Source organism: Onychostoma macrolepis, chromosome 03 (assembly GCF_012432095.1).
Source record: "Onychostoma macrolepis isolate SWU-2019 chromosome 03, ASM1243209v1, whole genome shotgun sequence".
In the NCBI taxonomy this organism is placed as follows: Eukaryota; Metazoa; Chordata; class Actinopteri; order Cypriniformes; family Cyprinidae; genus Onychostoma; species Onychostoma macrolepis.
The window spans coordinates 48394157-48418383 of record NC_081157.1 but is presented as its reverse complement, the minus strand read 5'-3'; the positions used below and the strand labels follow the sequence as shown (position 1 = coordinate 48418383).

The 24227-nt window shown below is 35.8% G+C and overlaps 2 protein-coding genes across 4 annotated transcripts; one reads left to right on the top strand and one right to left on the bottom strand.

Moving 5' to 3' along the window:
* Nucleotides 1-2827: 2827 nt before the first annotated feature.
* LOC131537102 (gastrula zinc finger protein XlCGF8.2DB-like) lies at nucleotides 2828-7853 on the bottom strand. The gene is made up of 2 exons (XM_058770373.1): nucleotides 7278-7853; nucleotides 2828-4730 (listed from the first exon to the last, which is right to left on the bottom strand). Exons 1-2 carry the CDS (start codon nucleotides 7594-7596, stop codon nucleotides 3991-3993), a joined length of 1059 nt encoding a protein of 352 aa, XP_058626356.1. The 5' UTR covers nucleotides 7597-7853; the 3' UTR covers nucleotides 2828-3990.
* On the top strand, nucleotides 6157-12805 carry LOC131537109 (gastrula zinc finger protein XlCGF52.1-like). 3 transcript variants are annotated; one of them, XM_058770384.1, is made up of 4 exons: nucleotides 6157-6496; nucleotides 10120-10341; nucleotides 10750-11598; nucleotides 11716-12805. In XM_058770384.1, the coding sequence occupies exons 2-4, from the start codon at nucleotides 10284-10286 to the stop codon at nucleotides 11763-11765; spliced, it is 957 nt and encodes a 318-aa protein (XP_058626367.1). In that variant the 5' UTR covers nucleotides 6157-6496; nucleotides 10120-10283; the 3' UTR covers nucleotides 11766-12805. The 3 variants fall into 3 exon arrangements, with proteins under 3 accessions (XP_058626367.1, XP_058626368.1, XP_058626365.1); XM_058770385.1 differs by lacking the exon at nucleotides 6157-6496 and adding an exon at nucleotides 7859-8048; XM_058770382.1 differs by lacking the exon at nucleotides 6157-6496 and adding an exon at nucleotides 9155-9310.
* Nucleotides 12806-24227: the final 11422 nt, after the last annotated feature.

The window sequence follows — 24227 nt, the reverse complement described above, 5'->3', positions numbered from 1 at the left end:
AGGTGTAACTTATGCGTGTTTGATCTGGGTGAGAAGGTGCAGTGTGGGTATAATCTGGGTGGAGGGGAGGAGGGCGTGTGTGATTTTTGTTGAAGTGATGAGCATTAGTATAATCTGGGTGGAAAGGTGGAGTGTGGGATTGATCTGGGTAGAAGGAAGGTGGGCGCGTGTTCAAACCAAGGAGGGTGGGCTTGATCTGGGAATGACCTGGGTCAACATGCTCATCATACGTAACTCATCTGAATGAAAACAAATCCATTCTTGTCACATAAAAGTAACAAATAGAACATCAGAGAATTGTGCTATTTAATTGGTCAATGTTGGATGTGTAATATATGAATAAAGCTAATTAAATTTTAGATGTATAATATGTACAGTGAGGAAAATAAGTATTTGAACACCCTGCTATTTTGCAAGTTCTCCCACTTAGAAATCATGGAGGGGTCTGAAATTGTCATCGTAGGTGCATGTCCACTGTGAGAGACATAATCTAAAAAAAATCCAGAAATCACAATGTATGATTTTTAACTATTTATTTGTATGATACAGCTGCAAATAAGTATTTGAACACCTGTCTATCAGCTAGAATTCTGACCCTCAAAGACCTGTTAGTCTGCCTTTAAAATGTCCACCTCCACTCCATTTATTATCCTAAATTAGATGCACCTGTTTGAGGTCGTTAGCTGCATAAAGACACCTGTCCACCCCATACAATCAGTAAGAATCCAACTACTAACATGGCCAAGACCAAAGAGCTGTCCAAAGACACTAGAGACAAAATTGTACACCTCCACAAGGCTGGAAAGGGCTACGGGAAATTGCCAAGCAGCTTGGTGAAAAAGGTCCACTGTTGGAGCAATCATTAGAAAATGGAAGAAGCTAAACATGACTGTCAATCTCCCTCGGACTGGGGCTCCATGCAAGATCTCACCTCGTGGGGTCTCAATGATCCTAAGAAAGGTGAGAAATCAGCCCAGAACTACACGGGAGGAGCTGGTCAATGACCTGAAAAGAGCTGGGACCACCGCTTCCAAGGTTACTGTTGGTAATACACTAAGACGTCATGGTTTGAAATCATGCATGGCACGGAAGGTTCCCCTGCTTAAACCAGCACATGTCCAGGCCCGACTTAAGTTTGCCAATGACCATTTGGATGATCCAGAGGAGTCATGGGAGAAAGTCATGTGGTCAGATGAGACCAAAATAGAACTTTTGGTCATAATTCCACTAAACGTGTTTGGAGGAAGAAGAATGATGAGTACCATCCAAGAACACCATCCCTACTGTGAAGCATGGGGTGGTAGCATCATGCTTTGGGGTGTTTTTCTGCACATGGGACAGGGCGACTGCACTGTATTAAGGAGAGGATGACCGGGGCCATGTATTGCGTGATTTTGGGGAACAACCTCCTTCCCTCAGTTAGAGCATTGAAGATGGGTCGAGGCTGGGTCTTCCAACATGACAATGACCAAGCACACAGCCAGGATAACCAAGGAGTGGCTCTGTAAGAAGCATATCAAGGTTCTGGCGTGGCCTAGCCAGTCTCCAGACCTAAACCCAATAGAGAATCTTTGGAGGAGCTCAAACTCCGTGTTTCTCAGCGACAGGCCAGAAACCTGACTGATCTAGAGAAGATCTGTGTGGAGGAGTGGGCCAAAATCCCTCCTGCAGTGTGTGCAAACCTGGTGAAAAACTACAGGAAACGTTTGACCTCTGTAATTGCAAACAAAGGCTACTGTACCAAATATTAACATTGATTTTCTCAGGTGTTCAAATACTTATTTGCAGCTGTATCATACAAATAAATAGTTAAAAATCATACATTGTGATTTCTGGATTTTTTTTTAGATTATGTCTCTCACAGTGGACATGCACCTACGATGACAATTTCAGACCCCTCCATGATTTCTAAGTGGGAGAACTTGCAAAATAGCAGGGTGTTCAAATACTTATTTTCCTCACTGTATCAAGCCTTTTGGATGGACATATTTTAGCCTAGCCTATAGTCAGGTTCACAAATCAGAAATGTTAGCTCTTTTTAACGTTTGGTATAACAATTGATATACAATACCAGTCAAAAGTTTTTGAACAGTAAGATTTTTAATTTAAAAAAAAAAAAAATTAAGAAGTCTCTTCTGCTCACCAAGCCTGCATTTATTTGATCCAAAGTACAGCAAAACCAGTAAAATTTGGATTTTTTACACTATTTAAAATAACTGTTTTCTATTTGAAAATATTTGAAAATGTAAAGCTGAATTTTTAGCGTTATTACTCCAGTCACATGATCCTTCAGAAATCATTCTAATATTCTGATTTTGATTTGCTGCTCAAAAAACATTTTTTTAATATTATGTTGAAAGCTGTGGAGTATATTTTTTTTCAGGATTTGATCAATACAAAGTTCTGAAGAACAGCATGTATCTTAAATAGAACTCTTTTGTAACATTACAAACATCTTTATCATCGCTTTTGATCAATTCAAAGCATCCTTGCTAAATGATACAAATATTAATTCCTATAATTTACTTTTGAATGGTAAAGTTTATACTGTTCCAAAAGCTTTTAATTTCAGACAAATGCTGATCTTTGGAGGAAGAAAATAATTCTTTAAAAAATATAAAAAATCTGTTCAAACTTTTGACTGTTGTATAACGTTAATATAACCTCTAACATCAATGAATGCATCACATTTTATCATCTGCCGACAAAATGACAACCTAGGCTAGCAAACATTAATGTGAGCATGACAGTTCTACCTGTAGGAATATCCGTGTCCTTCCCATTCAGTGACTTTCCTTTGCGGAAACTGTCCAGAATATTATCGTAAAACGGAAATATGATTCGCCCATGACCACTTTTATTATTGTTGTCTTTCACCTCCTTGTACTTAGATTTAAGCGACTTAACTTTTCGCTGACACTGGAGCCAGGAACGTCTGTAGCCCTGCTCCGACATTGCTGCCGAAATGTCCGCAAAAACAGATTTGTTTCTGTACGAGTCTTGAATTTTATCTTGAACTGACTCTTCTCCCCACAGGGTGAGAAGGCAGGTAACTTCAGTCGTCGACCACTGCCCTGCACCTTCCTCCTCCATGTTTCTTGCATTTGTTGTCATTTAACGTTACTGCGCTTTCACACGCACTTCCCATATGACGTCATTAAACTGCGGCAAAGTACTAAATTGTCACAGTTTTAATGACGTACAGAACACATTGCCTCAGAAAATCGGATCTGCCTGTTTACATGACAGTCGCATTGGCACATATCCGATTTTTTTTCCACATATGAATGAGGCCTGAATCCGATCTCGCTATATCCGAATGCAAGCGTTTTTTTCCTGTTTACACTGTCATAGAGCAGATCCGATCTGTGTCATATATGAGCAAAAAATCGGAATTGGGTCACATTTAACTGACAGTGTAAACGAGGCCTCAGTAATCTGGCTCTTTTGACTTACAATAAGAGAACAGGAAGTGCCAGGAATCTTTCACCTTGTATGTAAGGACATAGGATCAGTAGATCTAAGACATATTCTTAAATTTGTAACCCCGCACCATCAAATAGAAATTTCCTCAGAGGTTGAACTGATGGCATAGTTTGATCCAGTCCTGAAAGAGCACCTTAACCGTGCCCAAAAAGGGACCCTTTAGTCACACCAGCTACCTTGGCCACCAAATACAAAATGAACTCGTTGATTTGATGAGCAACAAGGACATTTCAATTATGGTGAATCAAGCTGACAAACTTTTTCTCCATCATTCTCGATTGCACTCCAGATATCAGCCACACTGAACAGCTGTCGTGATCAGAATTGTTTCCCTGGTCTTAATATTTTGGTATTCCCCAATTGTGAATCACTTTCAATAAAAGTGTCTACTAAATGAACAAATGTAAATGTAAACTATCCACACTTAGAGCAGGTAAAAGGTTTTATTCCAGTATGAATTAACATGTGATTCTTAAGGTTTTCATTACACGTGAAAGTGTTTCCTCACTGAAAACAGCTGAAAGGCTTTCCCCCACTATGAATTCTCACGTGTTTCATAAGGCTTTCTTTATAATTGAAAGACTTGCCACACTGAGAGCAGATGAAAGGCTTTATTCCAGCATGAATTAACATGTGCTTCTTAAGGCGTGTTTTACGTGTGAAACTCTTTCCACACTGAGAGCAGCTGAAAGGCTTTTCTGAAGAGTGAGTTAGCAAATGATCCTTAAGTTGCCTTTTCTGTATAAAACTCTTTCCACACTCAGAGCAGCTGAAAGGCTTTATTCCAGTATGAATTAACATGTGATTCTTAAGGTTCTCTTTACATGTAAAAGTGTTTCCACACTGAGAGCAGCTGAAAGGTTTTTCCTCACTATGAATTATCATATGATTCTTAAGGGTTTTTTTATATTTGTAAGTGTTTCCGCACTGAGAGCAGCTGAAAGGCTTTTCCTCACTATGAATTCTCATGTGATTCATAAGGCTTCCTTTTTGTTTGAAAGTGTTTCCACACTGAGAGCAGCTGAAAGGCTTTATCCCAGTATGAATTAGCATGTGAGTCTTAAGGCTTGTTTTACGTGTGAAAGTGTTTCCACACTGAGAGCAGCTGAAAGGCTTTTCGACGTCTGTTATTTGAATGCTGCAACTCGCTGATTTTTCTCCATTGACATCATGATCTTTCCGATGCGGTTGTTTCTCCTCCACTTCATTCAGATCTTGTCTTTCTTCTTTCACTTTCATCAGGCCTAAAATGAAATCATTATAAAGATGAAAACCAATTGGAAAATTTGGAAAATAAAAAGGATAAAACATTTATGTACAGACGAAAACATTGTCAAAACAATCCCTGTACACAGATCAATGAAAACTAAAAACACTTTATTATGCTGACAGGCCAGTAGACAGCGATGTAATTTTGTAAAGAAACACTGCGCCTGGAGACTGAACACTATAATGTTTTACATCAAAATATATTTCTTGAGGTGCACATTTATAATGTTTTTACATAGAAATAAACTATGACTTTAGTCTAAGATTTGAACGCTCTGTTTGAAGGGTCGTGTCTGGAAACACCCACTGCTGTGACCGGCTAACATCTCTGCATAGGCAAGCATTACATGTGGAACAGTCTCAAATACTTTTACTATGGGGTCATTCAGTGCCAAATCAACCAAATTTCAGAAATTTCCCCGGCTCAAATTTTTGATTTTGCTAATATTTTTTTCTGAAGAAAGATAAACATGTATAGTGATGATAGCCCAAATATTAAATGTCATGGAATAATATTTACTAAGTATTCCATTATTTTGTAGAGGGGGGTCAAAATGGGAATTTTCACCTGATATTCAGAGCCAAATTACAGGAGGTTAAAAATTACTTCAAAAAGATGGCAGCATTACAATGTTTTTTTTTAAATTATTATTATTTATTTTTTTTTACATGGAGATTAGTAGGTCTGTTAGTAAAATATGTTGACTTTAGCAATCTTTGTTGCATTACATGCCAATGGTGACCATTCAAAAATGGGGAAACAGCACTTTTCAAGTTTTTTCTCCAAAGTTTGCATGCCTGTATCTCAAAAAGTATTAAAGATATCTTAAGGCCATTTTAGATATTAGGTCTTAACAAACTCTCCTTTTGGCATCTTTATTTTTAAGGAACCCTATATGGTTAATTTCCAGAGATATTGGAATTTTAATATGGCTCCAGGCGTAAATTGTTCAAATGTACACATTTTCAGTGGTCAAAAACCAAATGTGGGTCAGTTTGCAAAAATATGATACTTCTTTTATTTTAAAGCAGAATGTCTGAAGAACAAATAATGTTGAATCTAGAGGTGTATCTTGTTTCCCTCTATCAAAACAATTGCATAGAACATACCTGTCTGAGTGCTAAAAATGCACTGAAATGGTCAAGTAGAGGCACATTACCTCGCTCTCTGTAATCTATTCATAAGATTCTATATTTGAATCAGTTTCCATGATATTTGGATAAAGAATTTTTAATAAAACATGATGTGAGCTTAATGGGAACAGGGGTGTGCTTAAAGGGTACAAAAAATGTACCCATTAAGCACGGCCAGACTTTTTGAATTTAATGATGTCTTAATTTAAATGCTTTTGTCATTTAAAATAAAATTAAATATTTTTGTGAGAAAGATTAATATTTTATTTTAACAATTTTTTGTACTGAAACCAATATCTTGTGCACTAAAAATGTCTCAATGTAGATTTTGGTGAGCTTAATAGGTAATAGGCTTAATAGGTATGTTTACCCTATCTTACAAAAACGCATTGATTCGATACAGAGGGCCTTTATTCACCCCCCGGAGCCGTGTGAGGCATGTTTTATTACGGATGCGCGTACTTTATTTAACGTCGTCTGAACTGTTGATAACAAACACCTGTTTACTCCCATTAAAAGGCTAGGAGGGGTCTGGGCAGCTTTTAATATAACTCCGATTGGATTCGTCTGAAAGAAGAAAGTCACATACACCTAGGATGCTTCGAAGGTAAGTAAACACAGCCTAATTTTAATTTTTGGGTGAACTAAACCCTTTAATATATAAATCCAGAAGTAAATGCAAAAGTAAAAAAAAAAAACATTGAATAATGTGTTGCTTACATTTATTAAACACAATTATGAAAGATCACTGTACTGTGTAAAAAAAGAATCATAATGCTGAATACGCATTTTCAGTAAAAATGTTTGGATTTGAAATAACAAAATAATGGATAAATGTGGAAATCAGGCTTGTGCTGTGTGTAATCTATTGTGCAATAATTGCACAATTGTAAAAACAAAAATGCACTGCATGATCAAACATTTAGGTGAGATACACACATATTTTTGAAAAATGTGAGAGAAAAAAAGCCTCCCTCCACCCCTCAAATAAAAAAAAAATCCCCTCTTACAAGAATCAACTAAGAGGGGAATTACCCCTTAAAAAAATTCGGACCCTGAATAAATGTCTAAAAATGATTGGAATATCACTATAAATAATTCTACAAGAAGGCTTTAAAAAGATTGGTATCGGTGATCGGATTGGCAGATACTACTTTCTGTGACTGCCTCAAAAATTTGATCGGAGCACCCCTAAAATAACGTAATTAAATCTTCTCGGTGTCAGTTCAGTCACATTTCCATAATAACTTTGAAACATGGATTTAAGACATTTTAATGATAGTTAAGGTCTTATTTTTACATTAGGGATCTGTGGACACCCTTTGTCTAAAGTTTTGTAAACCTAATGCACCACATTCATTAAAGATTAATGAAGAATAAACACCAACCTCCTTGTTCCTCGTGTTTTATTCTCCAGGTTTCTGGTTCCTCGTGTTTTATTCTCCAGGTTTCTGGTTCCTCGTGTTTTATTCTCCAGGTTTCTGGTTCCTCGTGTTTTATTCTCCAGGTTTCTGGTTCCTCGTGTTTTATTCTCCAGGTTTCTGGTTCCTCGTGTTTTATTCTCCAGGTTTTTGGTTCCTCGTGTTTTATTCTCCAGGTTTCTGGTTCCTCGTGTTTTATTCTCCATGTTTCTTGTTCCTCGTGTTTTATTCTCCAGGTTTCTGGTTCACTCATGTTCTCCTCACTCTCTTCTTTAACAAACACCATCTTCACAGCAGCAGATCTCAGTTCAGATGATACTCCTCCAGATATTCCTGCTTGCTTCAAAACTTAGGCACGACTGTGAGAATGAGAATATTACAGGTATTTATTGACCTGATTCAAAAACTGTTCTATTTACAGAAACTACATTTCTAACAGTTTGTATTGATCCAGCATCACGACAAAACAACAGAGAGCGCGGTGAAACTAAACTTCTTCATCTGAGGTTTAATGGTGTTTGACAAACAAACGCATGTGTTTTAGCGCCACCCGCTGAACTGGAGTGAAGCGGAGAGAGGAGGAAACATTTTTAAGCACAAATAATGAAAAAGACTTTAGACTGGCATAGCATTTGATCAGCATCAACTGTCTTCGTGAATGAGGATTAGAGAAGAAAACGAGCGAATTATTACTCAAATATTTCAATGAAAATCACAACGTTGCAGCATGTAAATATGGTAATTAAGATCAATGAAAACACGTGACAATGATAAACGTAGCTAAATGATAATAATAATAATAATAATAATAAAACTAAACAAGTCTAGGGCATATTATGCTTACTTGTTAAAACTGAATATAGAACTATATAGAATAAACACTTTATTGACCCTGTAATGTGTAGCCTAATGAACGTGGGAAATTTCAAATCTATTCATAAATGTGAATAAAGATAAATATTAATGAAGTCTGATAAGAAATATTGCTGGTGCTCTTTATTTTAATGAATGAATGAAGAAGTAAGGAAGGAGGAATTTATATAGCGCTTTTTATTGTGTATTGTTGTACACCCAAAGCGCTTTACAATCATGGGGGGGGGGGGATATATATACTATTCTTTGACTCTATATATATAGAGAGAGAGAGAGAGAGTCAAAGAATCATGTAAAACCCAGTAAACCTTGAGATTATTATTTGTGACATTATAATAAAATATATGGATATAATAACAAAAGTAACTAAATTGAACAACAGTCTAATTTCTAATTTAATTAATTTAACATTTTCATTGACAATTTTGATAAACATGGACTTTACTTTCATTAAAAAAAGGCTTATTTCTGCTATTGCAGGCTCATTTTGTAAATGTAAGCTTTTAATTTAAATTATAGACGTGCAAACGTGGTGCTTAATGCAAATTTAATAGGCCACATTTACAAAATCAGGTGATTATGTTCGCCCATCTATGCAAATGTTTCTTTATGTATAGAGACAAAAGAATGAGGTTAATCGCTGTCTGTCAAGTCAGTTTAATGATTGTCACATCAACACAAAACAGCTTCAAGCAAATAGTGTTACATTATATCTAAATGAATTCTAATTCTATTCAAACAAGGAGTATTTGTCCTCTAAAACCATCGGGAATCAGGTGAGAAGAATTAAGCCGTTTGTAGCTATGAAGAAATTCATTCAATAATCAACTCGTTCATCAAGCGAGAGAGTGTTGCAAACTACTATTTCTCACCTGATTCCTGATGGTTTTAGAAGACAATTACTCCTAGTCGGCCCTGTCGTTTCAAATAATTGAACAACGGCGAGGTGAAAGTATAAGGTTTTAGACAGCTTTCGGACACAGTATCGAGTCAGCATCGATGTGAGAGGGTTATTTGTCTACTTTAGTAACCCTTATCTTGATGCGTTGTTTTATAGATGTTGTGTCAATTTGATGTTTTTTTTTTTTTTTATGATCTACAATTGATCTCGGGCAAGGTCTTCTGAGGTGAGCCGTTCACAATATTTCGGATAGTATGTTCGTGTGAATGATTGTTTCGATGTTTGGAGTGATAATGTTGCTGTTACTGAATGTATCGTGATCTGTGAGAGGAATGAACACGAACTGATATCAAGTTTTGCTGCATTTTCATTTACGTTTTTTTTTTTTCTCCTGACATTTATATTTGCAGATCAAATTTGTTATAGTTACTTTACATGGTAAAGAAGATTTTATGATCACTAAAACATGACCATAACTTATACTTGTTGCTCTGAATGTAGTATCTTTATATGCTATATTCTGGTTGCTATATTTATATACTATGTGCTCTACTTATTTACTTCTTGTTGTTAATGAATGTGGGTGTCATCAATTGTCTGTGTTTGTTTGTTTGTTTGTTTGTTTATTTATTTCTTACTGTTATTTATATTTGGAAGAATTTACATTATATCCTTTTCTATATTTCTAGACAGACATCTTCATGTATGTTAATAAAGAAGGAAGAATTTAAAAAAAATAGGCAGAAATGTTAACAACAGAAACACATAGAATGTGTGAATTAGCAAATATCTGAGTGCTATCTTACTGAATGAGCATTTTAAATTGATCTGCTCCTTGTGTCGATGCTGTTACTTTTAATAATAGTAATATAATGATCTACAAAGACACAACACTTTATATATGTAAGGCTCTGGTCTTATCAAACATAGAATTTGAAGAACATCTGCTTCACTAAAAATGCTTAAATGTGTAAATTAATTAAAAAAACAAGTAAACTGATTTACTGGTTTTGTCAAATCTGTTTTTCCACACAGACATTCATGTTCAGTGAAGCTCCTCCCACAACAATCACACCTTCAACATCTCACCAATAAATGCTGGAATATTCCCATCAGTTCACAAGTGCAGACCAGCATCAAATCATCAGCAAGAGCTGAAATCTGCAGAGACTGAGTTTATTAAAGAGGACAGAGAGAAGATGAGAGACCCAGAACCCTGCAGAATCAAACACACTGAAGATACTGAACAACAAACAGGTTGGTGTTTATTATTCATTCTTCATAAATAATGCTGACGGTTAAGCAGTTTTTTGTTGTTGTTGTAAAAGGAAAAAATCTTTAGAGCTCTGCAGTAATATAGCTAAAGCATCAAGTAGCTTAATATGGGACACTTTCTAAGAACTACTTTTTTTCAATCAAATTTATGTTAGATATTTGTGTAGTTGATTCAACATTTAATAGTTCTGCCTATAGAAACATTAGATTTGTGATTATAATGTTTTAAAAATAATAATTTGAAGATCAAGTTTTGAAGTTTTAAGGACATAGAATTTATAAAAATGCATCAAAATGACCAAACTTTTGTAATGCAACTGTCTACGTTCCACTGTTACATCAGGGTTACTGAGAGTTACTGAAAATGCACCATTTTTACTTATATTTCAGAGTCGATTGAAGAAGATTTTAGTGAAATTGAGGAGAAAGATTGTGTCAAAACTGGAGAAAAACCTTTCAGTTGCTCTCAAACCAAACAGAAAGATTTAAAGAAAAGAGCCAAGAAATGTTTCACCTGCACTCAGTGTGGAAAGAGTTTGACAAGCAAATATGGTCTTGATGTTCACATGAGAATCCACACTGGAGAGAAACCGTTCACATGTGATCAGTGCGGGAAGAGTTTTGCAGTAAAAGGACAATTTACAACACATATGAGAATTCATACGGGAGAGAAACCGTTCACTTGTGACCAGTGCGGGAAGAGTTTCACAAAATCAGCAAACCTTAAGGATCACATGAAGAAGCGGCACACATGTGATCAATGCAACAAAACATTTTTGTGGACTTCAGACCTGAGGAAACACCTGAGAGTTCATACAAAGGAGAAGCCACATTCATGTAATTTGTGTGGAAAGAGTTTTTCAGATCTACAAATTTTGAAGAAGCATCAGAAAATACATACTGGTGTGAGAGAGTACATGTGCTTTGAGTGTGAAAAAACTTTTATTTCAGCCAACTGTTTAAAACTGCACGAGAGGATTCACACTGGAGAAAAACCTTACAAGTGTTCACACTGTGACAAGAGATTCAGTCAGTCATCATATCTGAAAATACACGAGAGAATTCACACTGGAGAAAAACCTTTTAAGTGTTCACACTGCGACAAGAGATTTAATCAGTTAGCACATCTGAAAACACATGAGAGGATTCACACTGGAGAGAAACCGTATCACTGCACTGCATGTGGGAAGTGTTTCAGTCATTCATCTGCTCTACACAGACATACAAAACACATTCACAGTAAGTAGATCATCTTCAGATCCAGCTCTTTCAGATCTGATGCTGCGTCATCACCACATGAGACACAATTATGCATCAAGCAATAAAATATAATCTGGATAAATCTGTCCTAACCAGACATTACAAGTGGCATGGCAACGAAACATCATCTAAAGTTTTCACAGTGAATAAAGTTCATCTTCATCTTCAAAACCAGCAGATTCAACTGAGATTCAGATCAACTCAAAGATGGAGTTCCTCCCCAAAGAACAATGTCAGAAAGTTTTATTCTTGCATATTGTTTTGCTTCATGATATAAATTACATCACTGTGCTTTCTTATGAGTTTCACATTAGGCTATGTTCAATTGTCTTATAATGCATAAGTATCACTTGTAGGTGCTTACTCTTTCAAGAAGGAAAGTAGAAGTTTTTAGAGACTGCTGAAGAAGAGACTGTAACACTTTTAAGAGAGACTGAGATTTAATTAAAATTTTGTTCTTCATTCTTGTTTTTAAAGCAAATAGTTATTCTTACACTTACGTATTTAGGAAATGCAGATTCAGGATATACTGTCATGTAGATTTGTAATTGATCCTTCTGTGCTTCTCTTGTAAGTAGCGATGGTACCTGAACCCGGTATTAAACGATCTCTGGGGCTAAATTATGAAAGACTGTTTATAAGCTCTGACATTATCGGTTCTACTTTCAGTTCTGGACAAACTTAGAAAATACAGTTAGTACTTATTATTGCTACATAAATATAATCAAGATAATTGTATCTTGCCAACCATTTTCATTATTCGTAATCAAGAAACATCTCTCTTGCACTTCTGTGCTATTATTAATCTAATTTAATTTTCAATTTTGAGTTTGGCTTCCAAGGATTATAAAGACAATATGTTTGAGGTAAAGCAATCTGATGTGTCGGTATATTGGATCCATGCATTAGTTCCTCAAATGACATAAACCTGTAGTTTATTACTGTTATAATTACTAATTAAACACATTTCATGTAATTTTTACATTTCAGAACACAGAATTTTACAAAATTTTCTGTAGAAAAAAAGACTTATGTGCAGTATCGTGAGAATAGTAATACCGTTAAAACCTTAATGATGCCCATCCCTACTTGTCAGTAGGAAAGAGAGGTCCATCTAACTAGTTTTCACTTTTACTTTCAGTAATTATTGATTAAATACTAACTTTTTATTAATACATTATCTTCCTTTTTTATATTTTATCAACAACTTTTATTGCCTGTTAATTGTATTTGCATTAGGAAAATATTTGCGTTTTGGGCTTCGTTTTAAATTTCTCAATAAAGCTTTTGAATTGAACTGGATTGAAAGCCTTTATTGTCATTGTATTTTTCTGCATACAATGAAATTTGGAGCACTGCTCCTGACTGGCGTTTGAAAACAAACATAACTACAGACATTAAAATAAAGCCATACTCGGACGGGACTAGTTTTACAGGGGGTCGTTAGAGAAATGTGTGTTTCACAGACGTACTTGGTGATTTTAATCCCGTCCGAATCTGCCATGTCTGTGTTTTTCTCACACAACCTCTGTAATAATTCCAGAGCAAATTACCTACTGTTTTTCAGCAAACTCAGTGATCCTCTGAGAAAACTAATCCCGTCCGAATGTGAATGTCTGTGATTGCTGGTGAGATTTTTTTTCACAACGCGTTTCCTTGTGTGTTTTGGCTAACGTGAATTACTGTAGACGCTCTTACCGCGCTCATGCTTGATATATTTGCCTCCCGGCAAGGAGAAAATAAGTTAATAAATTAAAAACAATAATAAAATCAAGAGTCAGATCACGTAAACCATTCAGACTGGCTATTGTAATATCTGCGTCAGGTAAAATTACTCGCGTTCATTTCTGCACTCAATTACATAATGTTTTAATTACATATGCATCTTTATGAAAATTAAACACGGGTTTACTACAAATAAATAACTAAAGTAAAACTAAAGCAACCACACATTAACATGGTTTTGCTATACTAGCCATATAGCTTCACCATGGTATTTGTAGTAAAACTGTTATACTAATGGTAATTAATCCGAATGACACGCAATGCACGCATACAGAGCGCGTGACCCCTGAAACGCCCAGATGTACAAAACAGCCCCTCCCACCTCTGTAATAAACACAGAGATGTCCGAATTGGTACATGAAAATCACAGACGTCAGGTGATAAGAATCGAAACTCAAACGTAGTTTAGAAAACTAGTCCCGTCCGAATAGGGCTTAAGACTAAACTGTACAGTACAATTATAAAAGTACAATAAAATACCTAACTACATAATACTACTATTGTTAGAAATTGCAACAAAATTAAAATAGAAATATAAACTTTTGAACTGTGGGTTTCGTCTGGTCAGAGGAGAACTGGCCCCTGACTGAGCCTGGTTTCTCCATTCGGTCACAGAGGGAGTTTTGGTTCCTTGCCGCTGTCGCCTCTGGCTTGCTCAGTTGGGGACACTTAATTTCTAGTGATTGTCGCCGATTTGATTGCACAGATAATATTTAAACTAAACTGAGCTAGACAATGACATCTCTGAATTCAATAATGAAATGTATTTAACTGAAAATTGAGTGTTTAATCTTATCATTATACATTACTGACACTCTATCCTCTAATTTGATACTGTTAAGTGCTTTGACACAATCTTTATTGTTAAAAGCGCTATATAAATAAAGGTGACTTGACTAGACTATATAACAAGTGAGAGAGTCACAATATTGCATATTGAGCAATCCGAGTAAAGTGAGCATTGACAGTAGGCCTACTGCACATATTTACCTCTGCATTGATATGAAGCAGTAAGTATCAGGCTTAAAGTTCTCTGGCACGGTGTTGGATCTCCGGCGTGTGGTGTTTGGCTACAGGGGAAAAAGATAGTCCTACATTAAGAAAAAGAAAAGAAAAAAAATGCTGATATCACGTTAGAGTTCGCCTACCAATGGTATGAAAGGAACACAGTCACTCTCAATTAGAATCAGAAGTTTTTGCACTTATAAATGTTGTAGAAACAAACACTGGTCTTCTCAAATTTGTCAATAAAGCTCAGGAAGCAGAGTTCCAGATGTCAAAATAAGACTTTATTGAACACAGCAACAAAGTCGAGATGACAGCCACCGCATCTGAGTCTTAGTCTGTCTGGGCTCCCATAGTTAAAACCTTGTTCTTACCAGTCTTTTCAACCAAAAAATTACGATTCGGACTCTAATTGATCTTACTCCGCCCATTCTCCTAATACTTTTTATCTCACCCCTCTCACTGGATGCAGGTTTTCTTGGTTTTCTGGTTCACTCACGTTCATTGGTGCTGCCCAATGGAAAGCACCATACTTGCCCTTTAGAGGTTATCTAAGACTCACAGTCTATATCAGGGCTCCTCAAATCTGGACCTCGAGATCCACTTTTCTGCAGAGTTCATCTGTAACCCTAATCAAACACACCTGAACATGCTAATCAGTGTCTTCAGGATCATTAAAAAATCACAGACAGGTGAGTTTGATCAGGGTTGGAGCTAAACTCTGCAGTGGATTGGACTTCCAGGGTAAGATTTGAGGAACCCTGGTCTATATTAAGACACCCAATATTGAAGCAAACATTGAATCACCAACATGTTTCTGTGCGATTTATTGTATACTGTGATCTCAAAATAAAAGTTTGCATGTGGCCCAATATTAAAATTGAATGGATTTAAACGTCATTGAATCACAAAGTGAAACATCGCTCTCTGCAGGTATTTGTTATAATACATTTATGTACCAAAGATGATTATGTTCATGTTATGTAACACTTTTCCAATTTAAATGGGCCTTGGCCAACAGGATATGACGGCGCTTTTGTTTTTAAAGTATTCCACAATTTTTTTACACAGTCTTTCACAGATTGGACAGCCTCTGCCCATCTTTACTTCTGAGAGACTCTGCCTCTGTAAGACATCCCTTTTATAGCTTATCATGTTACAGACCTGATGTCAATTAACTCAATAACCCCATGCCAACTTTTTTGAGACCTGTAGCAGGCATCAAATTTGAAATGAGCTCATTACTGGATAAAAGTGTAAAATATCTCAGTTGAAACATTTATGCTATCTATGTTCTATTGTGAATAATATATTGGCTCATGTGATTTGAAAATCTTTTAGTTTGCATTTTATGCAAATTTTAAAAATGTCCCAGCATTTCCAGAATTTGGGTTATAGTAATCAATAATTGGTTATTTTACTGCTCTGCATGCCTCCGTTGACACACTCACATGCTCCACACATTGAAACCCCCAGAAAACAAACAAAAGTCTCTGAGTTTGTCAAAGTCACGGAGGAATCCATGGACCTATTGGAGAAAGAAGAGATGTCTAGAAGTGTGGACTACAACGTGTACAGGTACTATCTCCTGACAGGGCACTACTTGGGCCTTTTCTCATTATGAAGTGACATTTTCCTTGGTAACATGGAAAGTATGCCACAGAGTCCAAAAAACCCCCAAATCAACCAATAATACAAGACACAAAGAGCCAGGGATACAAACAGTCATGTAGAATGTTGATTTGGGATTTTGAAAAATTCAATATTACAAAGAAGAAGAAAATGAGGCCAGAAGATTTTACATGCATACTTCATTCATCTATGCAAGGACGCTATAGGGAACACATGATTGGACATGGATTGGTTTGATCCAAACGTTCAAAAGCACAGATGTCAAAGTCTCTACAACAGCCATTCAAACTAAGGCATTTTCATAACACCAAGTTGCTGAAGACATGGTCAGAAACAGCTGCAATCAAAGATCACAAGAAAAGGGGATATTTTTTATGTTGTGAAGAAATATGTGTTGCAAGACAAATATATAATGCAAATAAAGAGTGTTTTGAGAGATTGGTCTCACAGCACATCAAATACTGCCTGACCTGTAGCAGTTTGCATACAGAGCAAACAGATCTACAGAGGACAGCCCTTCACACTGCACTCAACCACCTCCAGCTCCAGGAGACCTGTGTAAGAACCAGTGGCGTGCGGTGACTTTTTTTTAACTGGGTATGCTGAGTGCTAAGATTAAGACCCCACACACACACACACACACACACATACACATACACTCAAAGAGTGAAACACTGTGGCAGGTGTTTCTTTATAAGTATGCACATTTGCTACCTTATTTGTGAATTAAATTAATCTCCAATCCTTCTTCTATCGTTTCAGGTTTATCCAATAGTTATTTGAATGCTAGAAAAACATATAGCTGCTTTCCCAAGTAAAAAAAAACGTCAAATAATGTTTAATGTAAGGTATGCTTTCAGTGGACTTTCAAAATTTGCTTTGCTTGAGAAAGCATGAAAATATACATTTACTTTTTTTTTCATTTGATTTAGTCAAGTTAGTTTTGCATCAAACACAATGTAATTTTCGGCAATCGAGATCGGGCAGCAAGAGCTTGTTTTTCCACTTGGGTGAGCGCTTCGCGGACAGCTTACCTCATGCATGAAATCAGCCGGATACCAGCAAAACACTGAGAACGCACTACAATCATGACGAGTCACAGTAACAGAGCGGAGGCACCAAAGCTGAACTCAACCTCTTTCCTTCATCTGCTCCTGGATGAAGTCTTCCTCACTAAGAGCCACAAACGGTCAGATTCAGCTCTCCTCCAGCATCACACTCAGCACTGGCTTGTGTATTGAGTCCTCTACTCTACTCCTGTACTCATGTGACTGTACTCGCACTCGTTCATCATCAGATCTGCAGTCCATACTACAGTGATTGGACTTATCTCAGGAGAGCATGAATCAGCTACAGAGATGAAGTCCAGAAACTAGCTGTGCTAGTAACAACACCTCCACAACAAAAGAGCTCATTCTGGACTTCAGCAGATCTACTCTACATCAACAGGACTGAGTGGAAAGAGTCCACACCTTCAGACTACTGGAGTCTCTTATCTGATCAGCTCTCTTGGTCTGTTACACCTCAGCAACAATCAAAACATCACAGCAACAGCTCTTCCTCAGAGTGATCAGGAAAAACAGCCTGGAGCAAGGGCGCAGGTTTGCTTTCGAGATTGGTGGAGACATAAACCCCCCTGGTTATAATCCACATAGCTTACAGAGTCTCTTTCTTTCTTTAAAAAAAAAAAAAATCAATATGTATTTGTTTTTGTCATTTCAGACGCATCTGAAACGTCATATCATTGATATTACCTAACAAGTTAAAGTAAATAGCCTTCGTTAGAAAACTGCGCGTTCTCAAGGACGTGCATTTAATAGTCTACATGTGCATTCGGAATGTAGCCTAGTCACACGCCGGACGAGGAGAGCAGCGCTCACAGGTACAACTCACAGGTAGTGCACCCAATTCAAGACAGCAGTCTAAAACAGTTAATATAAAAGCCCACTTCAGGAATGAACAAAGTTGCATCGGTGAGTTTGAAGTACGGTGTTTGTTTGACAAAACAGAGCAAACGGAAAGAGAAAGCGCGATCTATGGCCATTATTAGCTTCCTATATAAAGCATAGGCTACAGAAAGAAAGACAAAGGTTGTGTGGAAAGATACACAATCTTTCAACTCTTCATTTCCAGTCACGTAACTACAGTCTCTTAATTTATTCCTGTCTGCTGTTTTTATACAGTATGCAGAATGTCAATGTGCAATATGACCACATGGTCACTTTATTTATCAGGATTTTAACAAATGCACTAAATGTGGCATGTCAACGTGCAAGACTATATCTGGTCACTTATCTCTATTGCCACTTATTCCATTTCAGTTTGTACTTTCAGTATATACATATCCATGTAGAGTTCAATGTGCAGTAGCCTACTGTCAATGATCACGTTAACTTAACTTAACTTAACTTAATGAGATTGCTCAATGTGCAATATTATGACTCAGTCAGTGGTTGTATATACTTCTATATTTGTTTTGTACAGTCTAGTCTTATTTATTGTCTGTGGTTATATGTTTTTTTTGTTGTTGTTGTTCATTTGTTTTTTTGTTTCTTTCAACACAGTCAGGAACAGTGCTCCTAATTTCATTGTATGCAGAAAAATACAATGACATAAAGGCATTCAATTCAGTGAAATTCAACTAAATTCAATTCAGCTCAAAAGCTTTATTGAGAAAAAAAGACAAGAAAACCCAAAAGCAAACATTTTCCATATGCAAATACAATTAGCAGACAATAAAATGTGTACACAAATTAAGGATAATGTACTAATAAAAAGGTAGCATTTAATCAATAATTAGTCAAAACAAAAGTGATCAATAATTACTGAAAGTAAAAGTGAAAACTAATGAGAAAGGATCTCTCTCCCCTACTGACTTACAAGTTTTGTTAAGGTTTTAATGGTATTATTGTTCTTACAATACTGCACACCAGTCTGGTTCTTTAAAAGTCTATTTTATTTTTGTTGTTGTTTGTTTGTTTATCAATGAAAAAAAAAAGGAAAACTGAATGGCTTTAAATTCTGAAATGTAAAAATCTATAGCAAAGTAAATAACACTGCGTAGTCTTCACTGTATAAACTGATGAATTAATGCTTATTAAAACTACTAAAGGTATTCAGTCAAGAGCAAAGAACGGACTTTCTCTTTTTCTTTTGTTGTATTCTTATCATTAATGATATGGATGGTTTTCACTTTAAGAACTAATGCATGGATCCAGTATACTGACACATCAGATTTTCTCCATATATCGCTTTACCTCAAAGCCAAACTCGAAATTGAAAATAAAATTAATCACACAACCCTAAAGTGCAAGAGAGATCTCGCTTTTGGATTGCAAATAATGAAAACACATTATAGACAAATGTCTTGATATTATCGCATATACAAACGTTGTTTTGTTTTTTTTGTACACCAACAGAGATGGTTAAGCTGTTTTGTTAAGGAACAATGGCTTTTGAAAACATCCCTGAGTGCTGAATATGTTCAGCAATATTTGAATATTGCTTTCAAAGTAAAATAAATAAAAAGGTGTCAAAAAGAGCCTTTCATGATGTGACTTAATATTCCAGATAAGTAGAAAAATGATTCTTTATTTGCTCAACACTGCAGCCCAGTGGAAGACAGCCTTCAAACAAGAACTAGCTAGAACAAAATATTCAATTTACTTTATTATTCGAGATTTACACAAGAAAAGGGAACGCCGAACGTCCCAGTTCAGTCCATATTTAAAAGTACTCTCCTTCGAAAGAACACTCTCACAAAAGAAAACGGCAACTAGTGTCATTTTCTCCAATACAACTACTACCATTCAGTCCCATCAGAATATTTTTCATGTGGGAATGTAGGCAAACTGTAATCTCATTCAGTGTCAGTCATGTGGGTGTTGAAATATAATTTATTAGACATTTTAAAACCTGTATTGAAAAAAGAAATACAGACATTATAGGCAATTTTATGGCTTTCAGAACTAAAATTATTCCTGATACATAATGAACATAAAATGAAAATGGGCATTAACAATGAGTTATTGATAATAGGAATACTCAACCCATACTTGAATACAAATACAAAAATTAAGGAAAAGTGAATCTGAATGAGACAGATCTCTTTCTTTATTGACTTATCAGAGAAGAAGCAGTCAGTCGCAAAACTACATGAAAGCATATCTTGCTATTGCATGGAATAGTAGTAGATGTTCTGATGAAAAACGAGTTAGAAATTAAAATCAGATTCATGTCTCTGTTAAAGTGTTTCTACCAAATCTCGGGCAGATTATGCTTACTGGTTAAAACTGAAAAATATAGAACTTCTAAATGAACGTGGGAAATTTCAAATACATTCATAAATGTGAATATAGATAAATAGCCTATTAATTCAGTTTGAGACAATAAAACATGAAATATTGCTGGTGCTCTTTATTTTTAAAAGATTTACGATCATTGTCAGTTTCTGTACATGAAAAACTGTAAAATGTTAATGATAATGACCCTATTATAGTTATTTAAAAAGTCAAACTATTCATATGGACATGTTAGGCTATGGTGTTGTAGTATAGTTATTTACAGCGTTTTTGTATTATTGATGTTTTATTCATCTCACATTGTGAGAAATAACAGTAATGTCTTTCAGTCTAACACTTACAGGCTTTTATCATATATCCTGACACAAATAATCAGTTTCTATCAGCAAACACTCAGAATAAAGTGAGATGATCTGCTGATGATCCTGAATGTCTTGTTGAATGAGTGTTGATAGTCTGAGACTCATCAATATTAACAGCTGCTGAAAAGACTCATTTCATCTCAATAGTTCCTGTTTTCACCTAATATATTATGCTGATGTCTTCAATGAAAAGAGCTTCAAGTGGCAATTTACAGGAGATCTGCTGTCAATACTGAGAGCATTTGTTGGTTACAAATCTGTAGATGCGTTTCTGTGTTTGTGTTTTGTTTTTTGTTTTTTCTTACCATTATTTGAAAAAAAAAAAAAAATTTTTTTTTTTTTATGTTGTGCTGTGAAAACGATCTGCATATTATTTTGGCAGATCAGCTCCTCATATACTGCAATACACCTTAAATAAAGCTCCTCCTACATGAATCACATCATCAGTGAAGCTCCACCCACAGCAATTCAGAAATAAATGCTGGAATATTCCCATCAAGTGCAGACGAGCATCAAATCATCAGGAAGAGCTGAAATCTGCAGAGACTGAGTTTATTAAAGAGGACAGAGAGAAGATGAGAGACCCAGAACCCTGCAGAATCAAGCACACTGAAGATACTGAAGATGAAACAGGTTGGTGTTTATTTTTCATAAAGCTTCGAGTAGATTTAGATTTGCTGTAATAGGAAAAACCTTTAGAGCTCTGCAATAATATAGCTGAAGCATCAAATAAGGCAGGGCTTCACCCTGCTAAAAAAACAAAACAAAAAAACAATAGAAGCCCAATAGAAACCATCACAGAAATTCCAATGGTTTCCATTAAAATACCATTACAAAATTCATTTTTTGTAGTGTTTTGGGCATTTTTTCCAATAGGATTTAACATCCCACCAATAGAATCCATCACATAACAGTAGACACTATTACAGTTTACATTTACATTTATGCATTTAGCAGACGCTTTTATCCAAAGCGACTTACATTGCATTCAAGTTACAGTTTTTACATTTGATCAGCTCTTGCTTTCCCTGGGAATCGAACCCATGATCTTGGCGTTGCTAGCGCCATGCTCTACTATTTGAGCTACAGGAAATCACAGTTTCCATTAAAACCAATACAATTCACATTATAACCATTAAAACCATTACATTTTCTATTGTGTTTTTGGGCAGGGTTCTATTGTTTTGTTTTGTTTGTTTTTTTCAGTAGGGCAGACTGACACCATTTTTTTCTGTCGCGACTAAATGTTTTTTTAGCACTGGTGCGACCACCAACTAATAACAGCTGTCATTTCTATTGCATATGAGAAACTTCAAACGGCAAACGAAACAATCCCTGATAGCACACGTACATCTCTGAGACGTCTATTTGACGTCTGCATTTACATCTGCAAGACGTATTTTTTAGGGTGTTTGCTCATCTGCAATACGTCTATAGGACGTCTCCTTTTAGATGTCAAATAGACGTCTATTAGATGTCTTTAAGATGTTTATGATTTAGAATGTATGTAAAACTGACATCTTACAGACGTCTGTCAGACGTTTAACAGACATCTTGCAGACGTACGTGTGCTATCTGGGAAAGTGTAACAAAACAGCGCTACTCATTTGAGCTGCTTATCAGCTCGGACCAATAATTGAGCGCAGCGTAAACACGTGCAAACTGATCGAGATCAGAACAGAACCAATGTTGATCTCGCGACACTGTTACTGCTGCGAGATCCAGTGAGAAGCGTTTGAATTCTGCACAGATTTACCTGTTATAAACAGATCAAATAGCGCTGATGTAGAAAACCAGAAGTAACGCTAACTACAGTATACCATGGTGTTGTGGCAGGAATAGTCAAAAGTTATTACCTCAGTAATTTCAGGGTTTGCACAATCTTTTGAGAGGGAAATTTAAGCACTTTTCAATGACAACACAACTATTTACAGCACTTTAAAGCTCTAAATATGATCCAATTTAAACGTTATTTTTAATAGGATAACCAAATACATTTTTGTGGAAACAAACAATTATTTAAAATTAATCAATTTACCACAATAGCCAGTAGATGGCATCAGAAGAGAACTTATTGGCTTATTAGTCATTCATTTTTTTATTATTATAAATTCACTATTTTATTATAAAATATCAAATGATCAAGAAATCAAATTTTGTCAATGTTTGCGCATGTAAGAAAAGTCACAAAATATCATGAAAAACACAAACCTTTCTTCGGAATCACACATCAGAAGCATTTCTTAATCACTGAAGTTTCTGGTCAGTTCTGTATAATACTGTAAAAGAATAATGGCACACAGAGGCAGTTCTAGCTCGTTTGGAGCCCTGGGCGAACCTGAGGTTTTTTAGGTGCTTAATGTGCAATAGACTCTGTCATGTTCTTTGATCATATAAACATTTGCTCACTTTTATTCGCCGTTTCAATAACTGCTTAAATTAAAGCGTAACTTACAATGTTTATTGAATTGTGATCACATGAAATAGGCTACAAATTCAGTCGTATTAAAATATTATGACATGACACCCAGGTACTTTCTTAAAAAGACGGCTTTGTTATGCGTGTAGTTATTGTAGGCTAAACATTAGGCTGCTTTAGTTAGCCTACAATGGGCTACTTACGTCGCTAACTAACTGGATTTGATTGTTCTTCGAAGCTCATCCCAGAGTTGCTGTCATAATAACAGGTCCGCAAATTTAAACCTGCTCGGGAGCAGGATTATTCCATGTAAACAGGATTAGATTACATCTTTTTAAGCAGAATTGATACTTAAAATGTGTCCCAGCCACTGCTACCTTATTAGAAGAGTATCCTACTAATCCAGGGACAATCATTTAAAATAATAATAATTTAAAAATGTATTTAAAAATAATATAATAATGTTGTGTAGTCTATACCCAGATAGCACACGTACGTCTGCAAGATGTCTGTTAAAGATCTCTTGCTCTGGAAAGCATCTGCTGTCTACAAACATCTGACAGACATCTTTCAGATTTCAGTTTTACATACATTCTAAATCATAAACATCTTAAAGACGTCTATTTGACATCTAAAAGGAGATGTCCTATAGACATATTGCAGATGAGCAAACACCCTAAAAAATACGTCTTGCAGATGTAAATGCAGACGTCAAATAGACGTCTCTGAGATGTACGTGTGCTATCAGGGTAATACTATAGACAACCAGTTTTACTCACTGAAAGATTTATTCGTCATAAAATAATTACTTTATAATTGTATCGGAGTCTTACACACATGCTACACAGTTAATGTGACCCGTGCATTAATTTGAGTGATGTAGATATTATGGGAGTGGCTTGATGGAGCGCAGAAGATGCAGATAACTCGATCTTGACCCTTAAGAAACTTTAATTAATGCTGTCATGTAACAAATCTGTTTCAAAGATAAAATTAAATTAACTGTTGATTACTATATTGAAATAAAAATGTAAAGCTTGTACAAATACTGCATTGCTGATCTTGGTTTCGCGTATCAATACATCTGCCCTTTTAAGGGAACAT

Coding starts and splice junctions, on each gene's coding strand:
- LOC131537102 (XM_058770373.1), bottom strand. CDS start 7,596: ATGGTGTTTGTTAAAGAAGAGAGTGAGGAGAACATGAGTGAACCAGAA. Junction 4,731..7,277: donor AAAACACGAGGAACAAGGAG/GTTGGTGTTTAT, acceptor ATTTCATTTTAG/GCCTGATGAAAGTGAAAGAA.
- LOC131537109 (XM_058770384.1), top strand. CDS start 10,284: ATGAGAGACCCAGAACCCTGCAGAATCAAACACACTGAAGATACTGAA. Junction 10,342..10,749: donor AGATACTGAACAACAAACAG/GTTGGTGTTTAT, acceptor CTTATATTTCAG/AGTCGATTGAAGAAGATTTT. Junction 11,599..11,715: donor ACATACAAAACACATTCACA/GTAAGTAGATCA, acceptor TGTCCTAACCAG/ACATTACAAGTGGCATGGCA.